Here is a 15,126-nt window from a genome sequence, read left to right on the forward strand (position 1 = left end):
CAGAGTGGCTTCCATCGGCGAGGTGTCCTTCAAATTCTATCCCAGAGAAGCAAACCAGGTGGCTCATGAGCTAGCTCGTCATAGTTTTAGCAGCAAAAGCTCTTGTACTTGGGACGATGATCCCCCTAGGTTTCTCTTAGACAAGTTGTTAAACGATGTAACCAAATTTTGATCTTTTTAGCAGCAAGTTTCAGACGCACTCTTTTCCTTACCAGGGTACCGAAGGGGACTGGAAGGTTTTTAATGAGGCGGCTTGCTAGCTTAATATATATTGCATTTCAAAAAAAAGACTAAATTAGTGACAAAAGTTGCGAAAAATGCTTTTGGCACATGAGCACCACTGCTCCCGGTTTTTGAAAAACATATTTCTGAGATTCCAAAAAAACTGAGCATAAATACGCACATATATATAGAAATCTTCTGAAAGTATGGTGAAAATTTGGAGAAAATATGTTGTATTATGAACTATATAAAAAGACAAATTTCAGACAAAAACTATCCCTATTATTTTCCCTGTACATCAAAATACACCACAATTTCTACCGAAAGTTCGCACAGTATTCAAGGCATGTGTATGTATTCATGGAATGAATTTTATGATTTCTTGAAATATAGAAGTATAATTTTCAAATATTACAAAAATCGGGAGCACTAGTGCTAAAGTGCACCAAATCTCCTACCCAAAAGTTGTTACAAATGACAAACAGCTCAACATAAAATGCATTCGGATCTCATTTAAACCCAGGCAGCAGCTTTATCATCAACAGAATACATGAGAGAATCATCGATGAGATAATCCATCAAATTTGTAGCAAAATAAATGTTGCATTATTACATATCGGTGTGATCGACAAGAATTACAATCTGAAAGCTTTCCCATCCCAAAAACTTGCGGACCTGCCAAGAATTTAAGCATTCAAGAGCCCTGACAAATTCATGTCTAGACTCGGTCACAAATGCCACCAATCATAACATAATCTATAAAGTGCCATACTCCCTTATAATCCACCAATCTAACATCTACTACACGATCTTTAAAACGTTCAACTTTGTGTGTGGGTTTAAGAACAGCTATAATCTTTGACAGAAATTTAGACCAGAGCGAGCGCCTACTGTCAGAGATCGTCGACGTCGATGACGTTCCTGAAGCTCCCACCGAGCAATGACAGGAGACCACCGCCGTGCACCCTCCCCTCCGGAACAGCGAGATCTCCGCCCTCTCTGCGCCTATCCGACGGCGACGGCACGGATGTCGACGAGGACTTCATAGAGAGGGGAACCAGCACCTGAGGAGGTATTAGCTCCTGCCTCCCCGCCGTGGCCACGGGCGAGCCGTCGCACTCCGACACCGTGCTCACGCCCGAAGACGAGTACTCGTAGTTCATGGCACTGGCTGCTGCGGCCGACAACGACACTATGCCTCGGAAGAGGCCCGGCCCGATCAGGCTCCCGCCGCCGCTCTTCCCTGCCCCGCCGTCGCGTCGACGCTGCTGAGACGACTGCGAGGCCACCAGCGTCGCATGTGCGGCGCAGAGGCCGCTCCTGCCGCGGGCAAACTTATCGCAGCCCGTGCCGTACGTGCACCGCTTGCCGCCGCCGTGCGCCTTGCAGAACTCCGTGCTGCCCTGCGCGCTCTTGCCGCAGCTGTCGACCTTGCACCTCTTGCCGCCGCCGTGCTTCACGCAGAAGTCCGTGCGCCCGCGGGCGCTCTTGCCGCACCCGGGAATCGCGCAGCGCTTCCCGCCGCCGTGCGCCACGCAGTAGCTGGTGCCGCCGTGGACGCTCTTGGGGCAGAGGCCGCCGCCTTCGTACATGCAGCGCTTCCCGCCGCCGTGCGCCTTGCACAGCGGCGTGCTGCCTTCCGCGCCCTTGGAGCAGCCATCGAAGACGCACCTTTTGCCGCCGCCGTGGGACTTGCAGTAGAGCGTGCTGCCCTGCGCTCCCTTGCGGCAGTCCGGGTACTGGCATCGGCGGCCTCCGCCGTGGGAGATACAGAACCCGACCTTCCCCTCGGCGCTCCGGATGCAGCCCTCGACTGCGCACCGTTTCCCACCTCCGTGCTTGATGCATCGCCCGGACTTGCCCCGCGCTGCTTTAGGACAGTCGTTATATCCGCACCGGCGACCTCCGCCGTGGGCAATACAGTGATCCGTCTTACCCTCGGCGCTCTTGGTGCAGCCGAGCTGCAAGCACCGGCGGCCTCCTCCATGGGCCTTGCAGTAGGCCGTGCGGCTCTCGGCACCCTTGTAACAACCCGGCTTCTGGCACCTCTGCCCGCCTCCATGGGCAATGCACAGGCCTGATGCCCCTCTCGCACCTTTAGAGCACCCTTTGAACCTGCATTTCTTCGGATGCCGGCGCTGAGCCGGCTGCCCAGGATTGGTTACACCGGTGACAGCATCAGAGCTCACACCAAAAGAAGTCTCTGTCATGGTCGTTGCTGAAGGTTCGGGGCTGAACTGAAGGTGATGTTGAGCATGCCCATTTGCGTTGTCCGTGTAATCCAGCAGATCATCTTGTGCTTCTACCTGAGCCACTCGATCAAAGAGCAGTGACGGCATGTAGCCACCGGAGCTCCTCCTGGAAGAGGTTGATCCCTCGTCGACAACGGAGAAGGATATGATGTTTCCTTCAGGCGCTTCAGAACGCTGAACAATAGCTTCAGCATTACCCCTCTGATCATGAAGCCCATGGCTCATCGTCCCAGGATCAGTGAACGACAAGCTCCGACCAAATAGAGTCACCGGCGTTTTCGACTGGCCGGCACCTCCGGCAGGTTGCTGGTAATCCACGGAGCTCGGTTCAGGCGGCGGACCCAAACCAAGTACCAGCCTGCACGCATCATCTTGTGCTGAAACATGTGCAGACCTCCGGACACCCCTGCTGTTGCCACGGCTGCAGTTGTCACTTGCTGAACCCCGGAAGTCCAAGGAAAATGAGGTCGGACCATGGCCGACTGTCGTGTAGTTCAGCACAGAATGACGAGACATCAAAACCGCAGAGCTGTCCATCAGGGGCTGGCTTCCACGGTGACGGATATCCGCGAAGCCGTTATTCATCTAGGCTAAGTAAACTTTGTACACTGAACTGAGATTTTTTTGCTTTCCTTTGAACTGAATGTAGGTGGTGGAAGAAACAACAGAAGATCAAGCTTTGTACACTGAACTGAGATTTTTTTGCTTTCCTTTGAACTGAATGTAGGTGATGGAAGAAACAACAGAAGATCAGATGATTCCTGATATTTTATATGTGCAGGGTGGAGTAGACGAAGTCGAAGAATATGAGCAGCAGCGAGGTACCGTTGAATCCGCTGCTAACAAAACCTGATGTGTCTGCCCTGTCCATTACCTTCTGGTTTCAGCAAAATTTTGTGACCCACAGGTACTTGAGCTCTGACAGACTAAACCATCCGGTACATTGATAATCTTATATGGTAGTTGAGCTTTCAGTATGTTCCTTGTTCTTCAACTAGATGTTGAGCATCAACTAGGAGCAGAGGAGCTAAAATGCTATGTATGCGCCAGGGCAATCTTCAGATTAGAACAGCACTGCAACAAAACGGAAATGGTAAGTCAGGTGGTGCTCATGCTATATATAGAGAGCTTAATGTGACTCCTAATTAGCAGTATCATATAAAAGCAAGTACCCATGAACCAAAAGAACCAAAATCAGAAGAAAGAACGGTCTACTTATATCTGCATAAATCGGTAAAAGAACAAATCAGTGGCTCCAGAAAAGGGCCTTGAATTGCTGAAGCTAAAGATAATTTGGTCAAATGGAATTTCTGTTAGCTATTTCCTTTTTGGGACCTTTCTCGTCCAGTGATCTGATTGACTATTTGGCTCCATGCCAACCACAGAACATTGCGGAATCTTACACAATGATTGAAATGGGAATCAAACTACTAGTAGGCAAGCAGAGGACCGGTAGAGTGAATATTCGTGAGATGCAACTCAAGTTGGCCGCAGAATCAGTAAAAGATCGGAATTATGAATGACTCAATATGATAAATAAGAACACCAACCAAAACCTTCTCACAGAAATCGAAGTTTATTCTCCTTTCGTCAAACCATAAAGCTCGCGTCAGCTTGGAGAGATAAAGTCGAAAGTTTGACAAATGAGCACATACAGAATTCAACACAAAAAGACATATGGTTCGACAAAAAACAGATAACCTGGACATATGATTTGACATATGTAACGTTTTGCTCATCATTGTCCATGCCTTCAGAATAAGAGACATAAAGGGCATATCAAGTGCACAATAGCATAAGTCAAAGCTTCCTTTGCATAGTAGCCACATACTAATATACTAAAATTTACTTAAACAACTAGGCCAAACTTTTGAGCCTACGAATCCTCCACAACCCCTATTGAACAGATAAATGAATCACATTTCTTTTCCTTTCTAGAAAGAAGGTTGCAGCAATTGATAAATCCCCTAGTGCATATATAACAATTGATAAATCTGTGGGACACCATCCATTGCCCCCCAACTTATATAAGTATAGTTAATTAGGTTGGAGTCAGATTAGTTCAAGTCGTACCTAATAGCTACAGCTATGAGAGATGATTATCCCGCTACAGTACAACCATCTGGGTCAACATTCATAACCACGAGAACGCGCATAATTTTCAAGGCTTATTGGAAGTGTTCATCCAGTTGACTATACGATCTGATGCTCCAGTACCTGTGGCCTCGGAGAAAGATCGTTGGAGGTATGGGGATGCCACCTTCGTGGCTCTGGATTTTAACCAAAGCTCCATATGAGCAATAACCAAGAACCAGCCTTGACCACAACCTTACAAGAGGAGACAGAACTACAACTACCCATATAAACTTTACTGGAGAAATCGTTTAAACAACCTAGGATCTACTTTATAAGGAATATGTTGTCAAACATGAGACAAGACAAAATTTCCTGTATTTCTATAATTGAGTGTCAATTTTCAGAAAGAGACGATGTAATTGCATCAAAACAGGAAATTATTTCAGAAAATACCTCTGTATAACAAGAAATACATGAGCTATATATATATATGATCTAGATGAAAATGGAACCGAACACATGTGGCAAGCCATATCTATCTAGCAGAAAGAAAAGACGGTTCCTGAACTTTGCAGGACATACAAACAAGAAATCCTAATGATAGAAAGCGTAGCTCTAGTCCTTCTTCCTACAGAATAGCCCTCAATAAACCGAGCTAATTAAGATCACGTATTAAATCACATCATTTCGAAAGGAAGAATATACAGGAGGATGACAAGACACATGAGCATGACAGATCTAAACAAGTGTGTGAATTGCCTAATTAAAACACCCATGGCAGAAACCTCAAACCCTAGCTAGATTCAGGAGACAGGCCTCTGAATCCTACCAATTGGCAAGAGCTCTCTCTCTCTCACACACACACAGCCGAACAAAATTATATCAACAGAAACACAAACAAACAGACAATGAAAAGAAAACACGACATGACAGAGCACCAAATATTGGAGAAGGCAAGGAGGACGGCGTAGGGAGAAGCCAGGGAATCACCTGGGATCTATCCCAATGGAGGAGGCGGAGGCTCTGGTGTCCTTTGCGCAGAGAGAGAGAGAGATTCTCTTTTGTTGGAGAAGGAGACGAGGCAGAGAGAGAGAGAAGGAGGGCGTGTGTTTATGGCCTCGCAGGCTGACGGTGTTTGGTTGTAGTCTTGTGAGGGGGCTCGTAGGTGCGCGACGTCAGATGACGGCGGCGTTTGCTTTCCCACGCACGCACGCACCTGGCTCCGCTCGGCTCGCGGCTCGTGGCTCGCTGCCGAGCTGCCGTAAATGGCCGACGACGGCTCTGGCTCGGGATGTGTGGCCTACGTTTGTTTGGTTTGCGTTCAGCGAGTGCCCAGTTTGGGAGTGGTTACTTTTTTGGAACTTTGACAGGAGGAGGCTGGTAGGTTTGAAGGTTAATTGTGATGGTGATATTTTCAGCATCCGATTAGTCGGCCAAGCAGAGTATTTTTACTGGAACGGAACTCTTTCACTACGTGTGGCGTGCAAGGAGCAGGCATAAACTGCACGTAAGTGAAAAAAAAAAGTATATATTTGCGTAGTTGACGAGAATGCTTTGACATTTTGGCAACTTGCTTGATCCTTTCTAGAGCACCGATTACCAACATACTTGCATACTAGTACTCCTTAGAACTACTACTCCATCTGATCCAAATTAATTAATGTGGCTCAAAAATACACTTGTATATATGGCCGCACAAATTAATTTTGGCCGGGGGAAGTATCTCATTGAGATATTCGAGGTGCAAGATCACCGCTAGCATCACAACATGTTCAAATTATCGTTCTCACGGATTTATCCCGCATCCAGGAGTCACACTATCTTGATTTAATTAAGGTGGTGAGTCCACGTGCATGTATCTCTCTTGTAATCGCTACGAAATATGTTGTTGGGTGCTGTTTGAAAATCTGATGGCTCGGCAGCAGACCTCCTCCTCCGATGGTGTCAAGAAACTACCTGCAAGATGCTACTCGAGAATGCTTGTTTACATTGATCCATCTTCATAGTTGTTTCCTTTGTTGCTATCAGGGTCTTTTCATTTACGTCTTAGACTACTCCTAGCTCTGGGTTTGATCAGTTTTGTAAGCCTATTATGGATGAGTCGACGGCTCGGTTTCTCTTGTGAAACTCTTGGTTTCATTTAAGTGGAACTAGGGATCTTTGCTCCTTTTGTCTAAAAGAAAGTTTTTTGGGTGTGATCTTCTCGTTATCATATACTTCAATTTTGATACCTTAGTTTTAAATTTTGGAGTATATCAAATTATCAATCAACTGGTGTGCACGAAGGTTTAATTCTAGTGAGTCTTCGCCCTTGCTTCCAAGAGTCCAACACTCGCTAAATGTTGGCTCCCCATCTAGAATGGTTTGGTTTGTCATTAGGGTCGCTAGAAAATGGCATGTGTAACTCCGTAGGGAGATCTGATAACTTCGATACATTTCAATTCTCTTTGCTAATGATTACTCCTTGTGAAGCTACGATAGCGGTTGTTTGCATGCCAACCATGCATTCTTGAAAGGATGTGCCAATATCTTACGAACTATTGTGGGGCAACAAAGGCGTGTTGGCGGCTCACTTTGACGGTGGTCGGCGGTTCAAATATTTCAATGTAATTTTTTATTATATTTGAGATGATTTGTTAGTGGATACACTTGGAAATTCAATTCGGCTCCCAGGTGTATATGCTCCCTCTACCAAAAAAAATTATATTTCAAAATGTCAAAAAAAATTGACAAAAAATTATACATGTACATCTCCACAATGTATGTGCTTTGGTCAAGTTTCGCGATGAACCAATATTTTGTACGGTCTATGTAAAAAGGAGTAAGTTTATCTTTCAAAAAGCTTTATTTTTAGCATTGAATTTTATCTTTTTTACACATGCTACACGACAAGTCGATTTTTCATGAAACGACTTTGTGAGCACGTAGCGCGTGAAGATGTACGTGCGGATTTTTCGTTCAATTTTTTTAAGAAAATCAAATTATGTGTAACATGCATTTCAAAATAGAGGGAGCATATGCTCCCATGTGCAAACACCACTCATAATTTAGATAAATCTAAAAGAATTTTTATGGGACATAGGGAGTATTTTTTATGAACTTCTACAATAGATAATTATTTTAAAACGAATTGTTCAAGCTAAAACCGGGTCAAGTGGATAGAAACCGGGGAACGCATACGAGACATGCATGAAACTAGCTAGCTACCCACCATGACCATCCCATTCCTATCCCTTTCAACCAAAAGCAGAGGCTGCAGCGACACGACGATGCGATTGGCTAAAGCATGACGTGCACAAGTTTGCATCTCTCCTTCTGGATCTCTCCATCTAATGGCCGGTCACCTTGAATTGGTTCGGTTGGTAGCGAGGGTGGACCAGGCCTGATGCCTATTATTGCTGCCCGATGTCTACTTGCACACTGATATTTCACCGTGTTGTGGTCTTGTGGATTACTAGTGTAGGGTTTTTTTTCCGCAGCCATGCATCTTTTCGAATATCATTCCATATGCAGGTATACATCAAGATTTCAATGGCTGGAAATTGTAGTTGAACTGCACGTAAGTACGAGTACCATATATGCATTATTTTGGTGATCATCATGCAATTATGCTCAGTGAATATTCATTAATCTTCAAATTTTGGCAATGATATGTGGTGAAACTAGTGATTAGAGTTTTTAGCTAAATTTGTTGCAGGATGATTCAAATTAATGCTAAAACTTTAGAAGGTTTAAACACAGAAAATTAGAATCTAATCCAATGCTTAGCCTTTGTCCCGCATGTACATTTTCATGAAAAATGCACAGGGCCAAAATTTTGACCCTCAAAAATCAATTTGGTGAAGTAATGCATGTGTCTAATATTTCATTTTTTTGGCTTATTCTCATGCTTGGACTGTTGGAATTATCCAGTCGTCATATGAACTTACATGTTTCATCCAAATTTGAGTCTGGTAAAAGGAATATTTCTCCTATAAATGTTGAAACACTACCCTCTCAACCAAGCCATCTGAAAGGGGCAAACGAATCTGAATCGTCCAATCAGGTTGCAACAGTAAAATCAGCATCCCACTTCTCACCTCAGCCGTCGGATGCAGTAATTTTTCTTTCACTCGTTCAGCTTTTCATGGAGTCCATGACGCATGGGGCCAGGTACTTGCGGGGACCAACCGTCAGAGACATCCACAGCTGCTCGTTGGCGTCGCCTTCCGTCTCGAGCCGCGCGGGGATGGTGAAAACCTAGATCGCCATTCCCCGATTCGCTCCCCAATCCGTCCTTCCTCTCCTCCCCAGTCCTCGTCTCTCCTCCTCCCCAACCGTGGCGGCGCGCCCGTCGCGGAGGCGGCCGGCAGCGCGGGCCCGGGAGCAGCCGCGGGCGCCGCCGCTGGCACCGCCGGTCGCGGGCGTCGAGCACACGGAGTCGTGGGGCAGCGCGCCGCCGGGAGCTCGTCGTCCTCTCCTCCACCCCGAGCGACGGCGGTGGCTGGACGCGGCAGCGACGGAGGCTTGCCGGATGGCCTCGGCGGCAGCAGGACAAGGTCCCCCAACACATTACTGGGAGCTAATGTTGCTCTTCCTGGTGCGCACCCTTATCCCCATCTCTCTCTATGTTCAGATTTTGTTGATTGGTTTAGGCATAGATAAGATAGAAGGACTCCAGTAATTTTGTTGAGGGTTCCGGTTAGTGGATATTAAGGTATATGAGCATAAATGGTCCAGTTCTATTTTAATTTATGTTGGTTGTTCTGGGAACCCAAATAATTCACAGTTTCTAATGCATAATAGGATATGTGGTCTTGCTCTTTACATTGCAACATGCAAAAAATCCTTAATATTGTATAGTTGTTTATCTTGGTGTGAGTTTACTAATAAAAAACAACTCTCAATGATTGTTGCAGATTAAATTTGAGGACTTGGTTCTCCTTCATCTCCTCCCTGAAGGTGTCAACAAGATGTCTGGCCGACTCCCCTGGTAGTGCGGTGTCCTCGGCCGGAGTAGGGCGACCTTGCCAACAACCTTCAGCTCCCTCCCTTCCCTTCTTTTATTTTCCTATGGAATTCATAATTTATGCTCAGTTGGTGCCGTCTTCTTATTGTTATTTGTTTTGTTTCGTTGTCTACACAGATGCAAAAGGAGAGGTACAATTTGGACTCAATGATGCATTGTTTACTAAAAGGAAATCTCTAAATTATTATTAGTGGTTATTTTTGATGATAGGTCATTTTCTGTGTGAAAAAACTTTGTTGATACGTCGCCTTGTTTCACAGCTTTTCTAAATTTGTTAGCATAAATAGTTTCAGGTATCATGGCTCCTAGAGGAAAAATGATTAATAGTATACACGCATTTTTTTCTCTTTCAGTAATCATTTGTTGTTTTATAAGTGTGACATAATGCTTATTTCTACCTCTAGCAGGATCATGTAATTACTGTCAGGAATGCTACCAATTCGCTGATTGCAAAAGGTACAAATGAAAGGCTCTTTTGTTTTAATGCTATTGATGCATCACAAGTTGGTGAAACTGGTTTGTCTAGGTGGATGCATAATTAGGTGAGTTCATCCTAAAGCACTGCCATATGAAAAAATCTCTACTTTCCATAATGACTTTGGTATGTCAGTTCGACATGAACCCATAACTGCTACATAAATAAGGTGATGGGGCCTATTTTGCCGGTGGTTAACATGAAAACGTATATTATGTGATTAGAATATCCAGATGTATTTTCTTAAGATAATAATGTGTCAAATTATGTGTATGTCTATTTGGATGTCTTGAAACAACAGCATATTGGGCATCATGAATAGTCACCCAGAGTTTGTTCAAACTTGACATGATTTGGGTTTACCATTTGCGATTTTGCAATCTTTTTTCCTAAAATGTAAAGATTCGGTTGTTAATTTATTCAACGTTTCGATCCTTTGATTTTAGCCTGCAGCTCCTGGTAAAACTGTATACTCCCATGCAATGATTTTTAAGTGGAGAAGAATCAATTCGTTTGTGTTTTACCTTCTTGTAGCTGACCACACTTTATAGAAAGCTATCTTCAATTCTGCAGTTTTGTGCTCATCTGTGCACAAGCGGCCAAGCGCAGCTATAACATGGTGAATGAACACTACTGGTAGAGAAGATAGGAACGAAGAAATGATGGTAAGAACCACTAGGGCCAGAACATGTGTCAATTTACGAATAGTTTCTTTCTTCAAGGAAATAGGAGTAGTGTGGTTTGGCTCTACCAAAGTAAAAACATTGTATCATCATTGTGATTGAAAATGGAATTGGACAAGGGATGTTTTTATATACTCCGTAAGAATCTGTTCGTTGTGGGGAATTGCAGCGTACATCATACTTTGTTGGATTTTTTTATATATAAAAATAGGATGGCACATTACCTTATCTCACTCATCTGCGTTAGGTATAACCATCAATTTGAATTATGGACGTCCCTGTTTAGTCTGTCCATTTTTACACAAAGGATGGATTTTGCTGCAATATGAATAGGCTATATATTGACGAATTGCCTATCCTAGGATCACTTATGAGATATTCATGTATTTATGAAGGAAGAGATAAACTTTGTGTTTTCGCACCAATTTTTCTAGAAAACAATTATTTTAATATACTTTAGTGGTGGAAGCATCATTTTTTATTGCTGGACATTATATTGCTTGTAAGTTACAGATAATTTTCTGCTCTTGAGAAATTTTATGATGTCGGCACCTGCTGAGTGCCTTCTTCTGCTGGCAGGGATGTGCCCTCTTCTCCATCTCTGCATGATGGCTCAAAGCATGCCACCATGACCAGATTGTTTCTCCACAACAGCAAGACAGATAATGCTTTAGCCCCGTTGGCTCTGGTTTTAATTTTCTTGGTATGGTTGACTCTGGTTTTAAGCTCTCCAAAGGTATGTTCTTCTTTTGTTATATAGTAGTATTGTTGTTTGCTTCTTTAGTCTTTCATTGTCTTAGCTAGGCCTATGTTACTGATTAAATAAATCTTAGGTGCTGGTCTTTGGACCATTTATAGTGGTGAGGTGCACTTATTGTACTTACTATTCAAATGCTTATGAATTGCGATTTCTTGTTTTTTGGTTGTATTTTCCTTACTGGTTCCCCTTTAGCGCAGGCAGTTTTCCAGATCGTGCCCTTTGTTTAGCTGCTTCAGATGATCCCTTTCAGTCTATCCTATTTTAATTAAGAAGCTCAATAAAACTAGAACCTTCGAAATTTCAATAGTCAGTTGAGACATTATAGTCTAGGTTTATATAGTTTGTAATTTTCTGCTATACTGAATTCATAAGTATGCACATTCAGTGGCTGACCTACTAGCTACTAGCAGAATTTTTGGCATGTGCAGATTTGTTCCAGTAACATGCTAGCTAGGTTTGCATGAACTAACTTCCATGTTCTTATATTGATATGTTGAACAGTTCCTTGATGATATTATGATTTTATATATTTAAGGTGTTCAATTCCAAAGCATTCACTTAATTTAGCCTCTTTAAAGAGGCCTGGAGCTTGCTTGCTTTTGGTATCTTCAGTTCACATCTGCAATGGAGTAGCTGAGAAAGTTGCATACATTTTTTATTTGCCTGAGATCGTGCCTTGCAATATACTTGTGGTTCTTACAATACTGTCTCGCTACTGCCTTTGTGCCGGGGCGCAACGGGTCATCTGATCAAGTTTCTTTCGTTGCGAATGACACTACCGTATTTGGGGCATCTAGCATGTTAAGCCCAAATTGGTCATTTGACTGATCAATGAAATAATGTTAGTTGTAAGGCTGAATCGCTGAGCACGTTGATTCCCTATCACCCATGTTCTGTAATAGTGGTACAAACTACTCCTATATGCCTATGTAGAGATCCATGCTATTTTGACTTAATGTATCAGCTCTGTGAGACTATTTTATATTTTGTTTTGTTTTTTCAGCTACGTGTATGCTTCATATCGGTTTCATAATGGCTGATTGTGTTTGCCGAGGTTCTTAATAATCGTGGAGCTGTATTGTATATGCCAATACATGATCTTAATAACTTACTTTCACCAGCAATTGGTGATCACGTGGATGCATGGATCAAAAATAGGCATGCCATTCAGTGTTCTAAAGTGTTAACTTAGCTTTTTTCCATGGAAAAGGACAATAAGATAGCTGCGGATAGCGCAATATGTTGTAGATTTTCATATCCACTTGTGGTCTTTATGCTCAATGTTGTGGCGGGTATCCTATTTCGGTATTTTTGTTTGGAAGATTGCGTAGAATCTGTATGCCATAGATACAAGTAAAAGTGAGTTTTAGAAACAATTCTACAAGTCTTGTTTCATGTTACATGGTAGCAGGTTCTGGAATTTGGGTAGTAGGTTGAGTGTGATAGTAGCGTTCATTTTTGTACGAATTATTTATCTGAAGCTTGTTTCTCTCCACAGTTGGTGAGAGGGCATTATGTGTACATCTGAAATTCTTGGTTTCGTCTCTTATATATAATTTTTATTCTCTGATTATTCTTTTGCTACATAGTACTATGCCCACATTGATATTTACTCTGTTTGTGATCAGGAAAGGAAGATTGGAAAGTTGCATGTTCAACTGCTATTATGAGCCTTGTGATAAGACAAGGCATCGCTCCTTTCCTGGTCATTGCTCCTTCTTTTTCGGTAGGATTTGAAGCTTTCTTTTGCTAAATCCATTCATGCTGGTCTTTTTCTGTTACATATGGCACTGTGAGTTATCAAATGTCCTGGTCTTTTTGTCTGCATCCAAATATAGCTGCACAATATCCATGTAAGTAATATAATTGGCGATGTTACCCAGAAATCGAAACTACTGTATTTTTTGTATATCTGTATGATTCACGTGAAAGATTTTCCAGGTGAAGCTTCCTTAGGGTTACTATATCTGTATGATTCACGTGAAAGATTTTTCCAGGTGAAGAGATCCCTTTTCGGATCATGAAGAGCATGGAGCTTCTCTGAGGGAAATTATGCGGAGTCTGATTACCGTCAGGTGGTTCTAGAGTCCTTATCTTCCGTGGAAATCAAGTGTGGAAACTGAGCTTTACTGGTTTGTGCCCCCTCAATCTGATTCTCTCTTCTTCAAATTTATTTTTCTTTTGCAGATAGGGTTTGGGTGTGCAGAAGATTCTTATAGCAATGGCGATTGCAGAATTGGTTGGTGTTGTCCGTTACTATAGCCTGAAGGTATACAGAACATACACCAAATGCTTTGCTTTCTTCTACAGTCAACCTCAATGTATCATTGAATGTGTGCCCATGAGGCAGGCTGTCAAGATGATGAGGTGACAGGAGGATGAGCATCGGCGAGCCACAGATTGTGGGCCGGCCGATGACGAGGACATGGATCCCAATGTATGTATGACATCTCTTCGCTTTATTATTATCTGAATTCTGCGTGGGGAAATCCAGATGAATTTGGAAATGAAAAATCTTGTTCTCCGCCAACTCCTATTTATCTCCTCATGTCTTGTGCTCCACCATTCCTCTAGAGCATAGGCTGATTCTTATTATAAGCTTTGGTAGCGAGTGAGAAAACAGAGATGACGTCCCAATTAATACTTCTCGTGGTATTACTTTTCAGTTTTTAAGCGAGATCAGCTATTATGTGAATACATTTTCTTAAGTCTTCAGGTTCGTTTTAGAATGACTTTTATTTGCTGACATTATAGAACTATGAAAATATTAAATAACAGTATATTAGTAAGGTTTTGCATAGAGATGTGGATCCGTATTGATTAGTAATCTTCTGTAAGTTCATAAGGTGTTGTGAAACTGTGGTTCTCTTATGAATTAAGGTTTTTCACTGGTGCCTCGGCTACAAAAGGTTATATACTTTGATCGAGACCAGGAATTATATTGGTATGTCCTTCCCAGGCATAATAATAGAGCAGGTGGTAAAACCTCACCCATTCCTCAATTAATTTGTTCCTACAGCTAAGGAAGATGATAGTGCTTGCTATATGTACATAGTGATGATAGTGCTTGATAAGTTGTCGCTGCTCTTGATCCACATGTTATACATGATGCAGGTGTTGAGTTTGTCACTTCCGAGAATCGTTGTTTTGGGTATCCAGGGAAGCCTGAGGGTACTGCCCAGGAGAGGCAATCAGGCCGCGCAGATCCATCTCCTTGCTTACTATAACCCCAGGTGATTCATGCCATTTGGAGCAGCCACGGATCTTTGTTAGCTGGTCCTCTCTCACCTCATGCATCCTATGACTCTGATTTAGTTTTGTACTAAATGGCTAGGCAGATTTGAAAGGAGAAGAGAATATCGAGAATCAGACAGAAGAGATTGGTGAAGAAGAAGAAATAGAACAAGGTGTTTTCTCTGTCTTTTTGAACAATCGACAGCGCCGTCGGCTATCGTCAGCCCTTGGTTAGCGGAGTTTTTCTTCTTACTTTATTTGTTGGCTGAGTCAGTCTTTCTTTGTGCCTGTTTAGTGAAAATTGTATGCCGCTCATGTAGTTTGACAGTGTGAGCAAAATCTTTTAATACAATCCAAATTTGCACTTCAAAATTACTAAACTGAGCTGTATGGCTAAAACATGAAAGAGCCTGTAC

General features: G+C 43.0%; 1 protein-coding gene and 1 long non-coding RNA gene across 2 annotated transcripts; one reads left to right on the forward strand and one right to left on the reverse strand.

Annotated features, from left to right (window-relative positions):
• Positions 1-731: 731 nt before the first annotated feature.
• On the reverse strand, positions 732-5,640 carry LOC124692800. The gene is made up of 2 exons (XM_047226232.1): positions 5,541-5,640; positions 732-3,548 (listed from the first exon to the last, which is right to left on the reverse strand). The coding sequence occupies exon 2, from the start codon at positions 3,057-3,059 to the stop codon at positions 1,116-1,118; it is 1,944 nt and encodes a 647-aa protein (XP_047082188.1). The 5' UTR covers positions 3,060-3,548; positions 5,541-5,640; the 3' UTR covers positions 732-1,115.
• A 7,833-nt stretch (positions 5,641-13,473) lies between these two features.
• Positions 13,474-14,628, forward strand: LOC124687939. Its single transcript, XR_006998363.1, has 4 exons — positions 13,474-13,551; positions 13,664-13,745; positions 13,827-13,913; positions 14,591-14,628. It is a non-coding gene; the product is annotated as an uncharacterized LOC124687939 (long non-coding RNA).
• Positions 14,629-15,126: the final 498 nt, after the last annotated feature.

Source organism: Lolium rigidum, chromosome 2 (assembly GCF_022539505.1).
Source record: "Lolium rigidum isolate FL_2022 chromosome 2, APGP_CSIRO_Lrig_0.1, whole genome shotgun sequence".
Lineage (NCBI taxonomy): Eukaryota > Viridiplantae > Streptophyta > Magnoliopsida > Poales > Poaceae > Lolium > Lolium rigidum.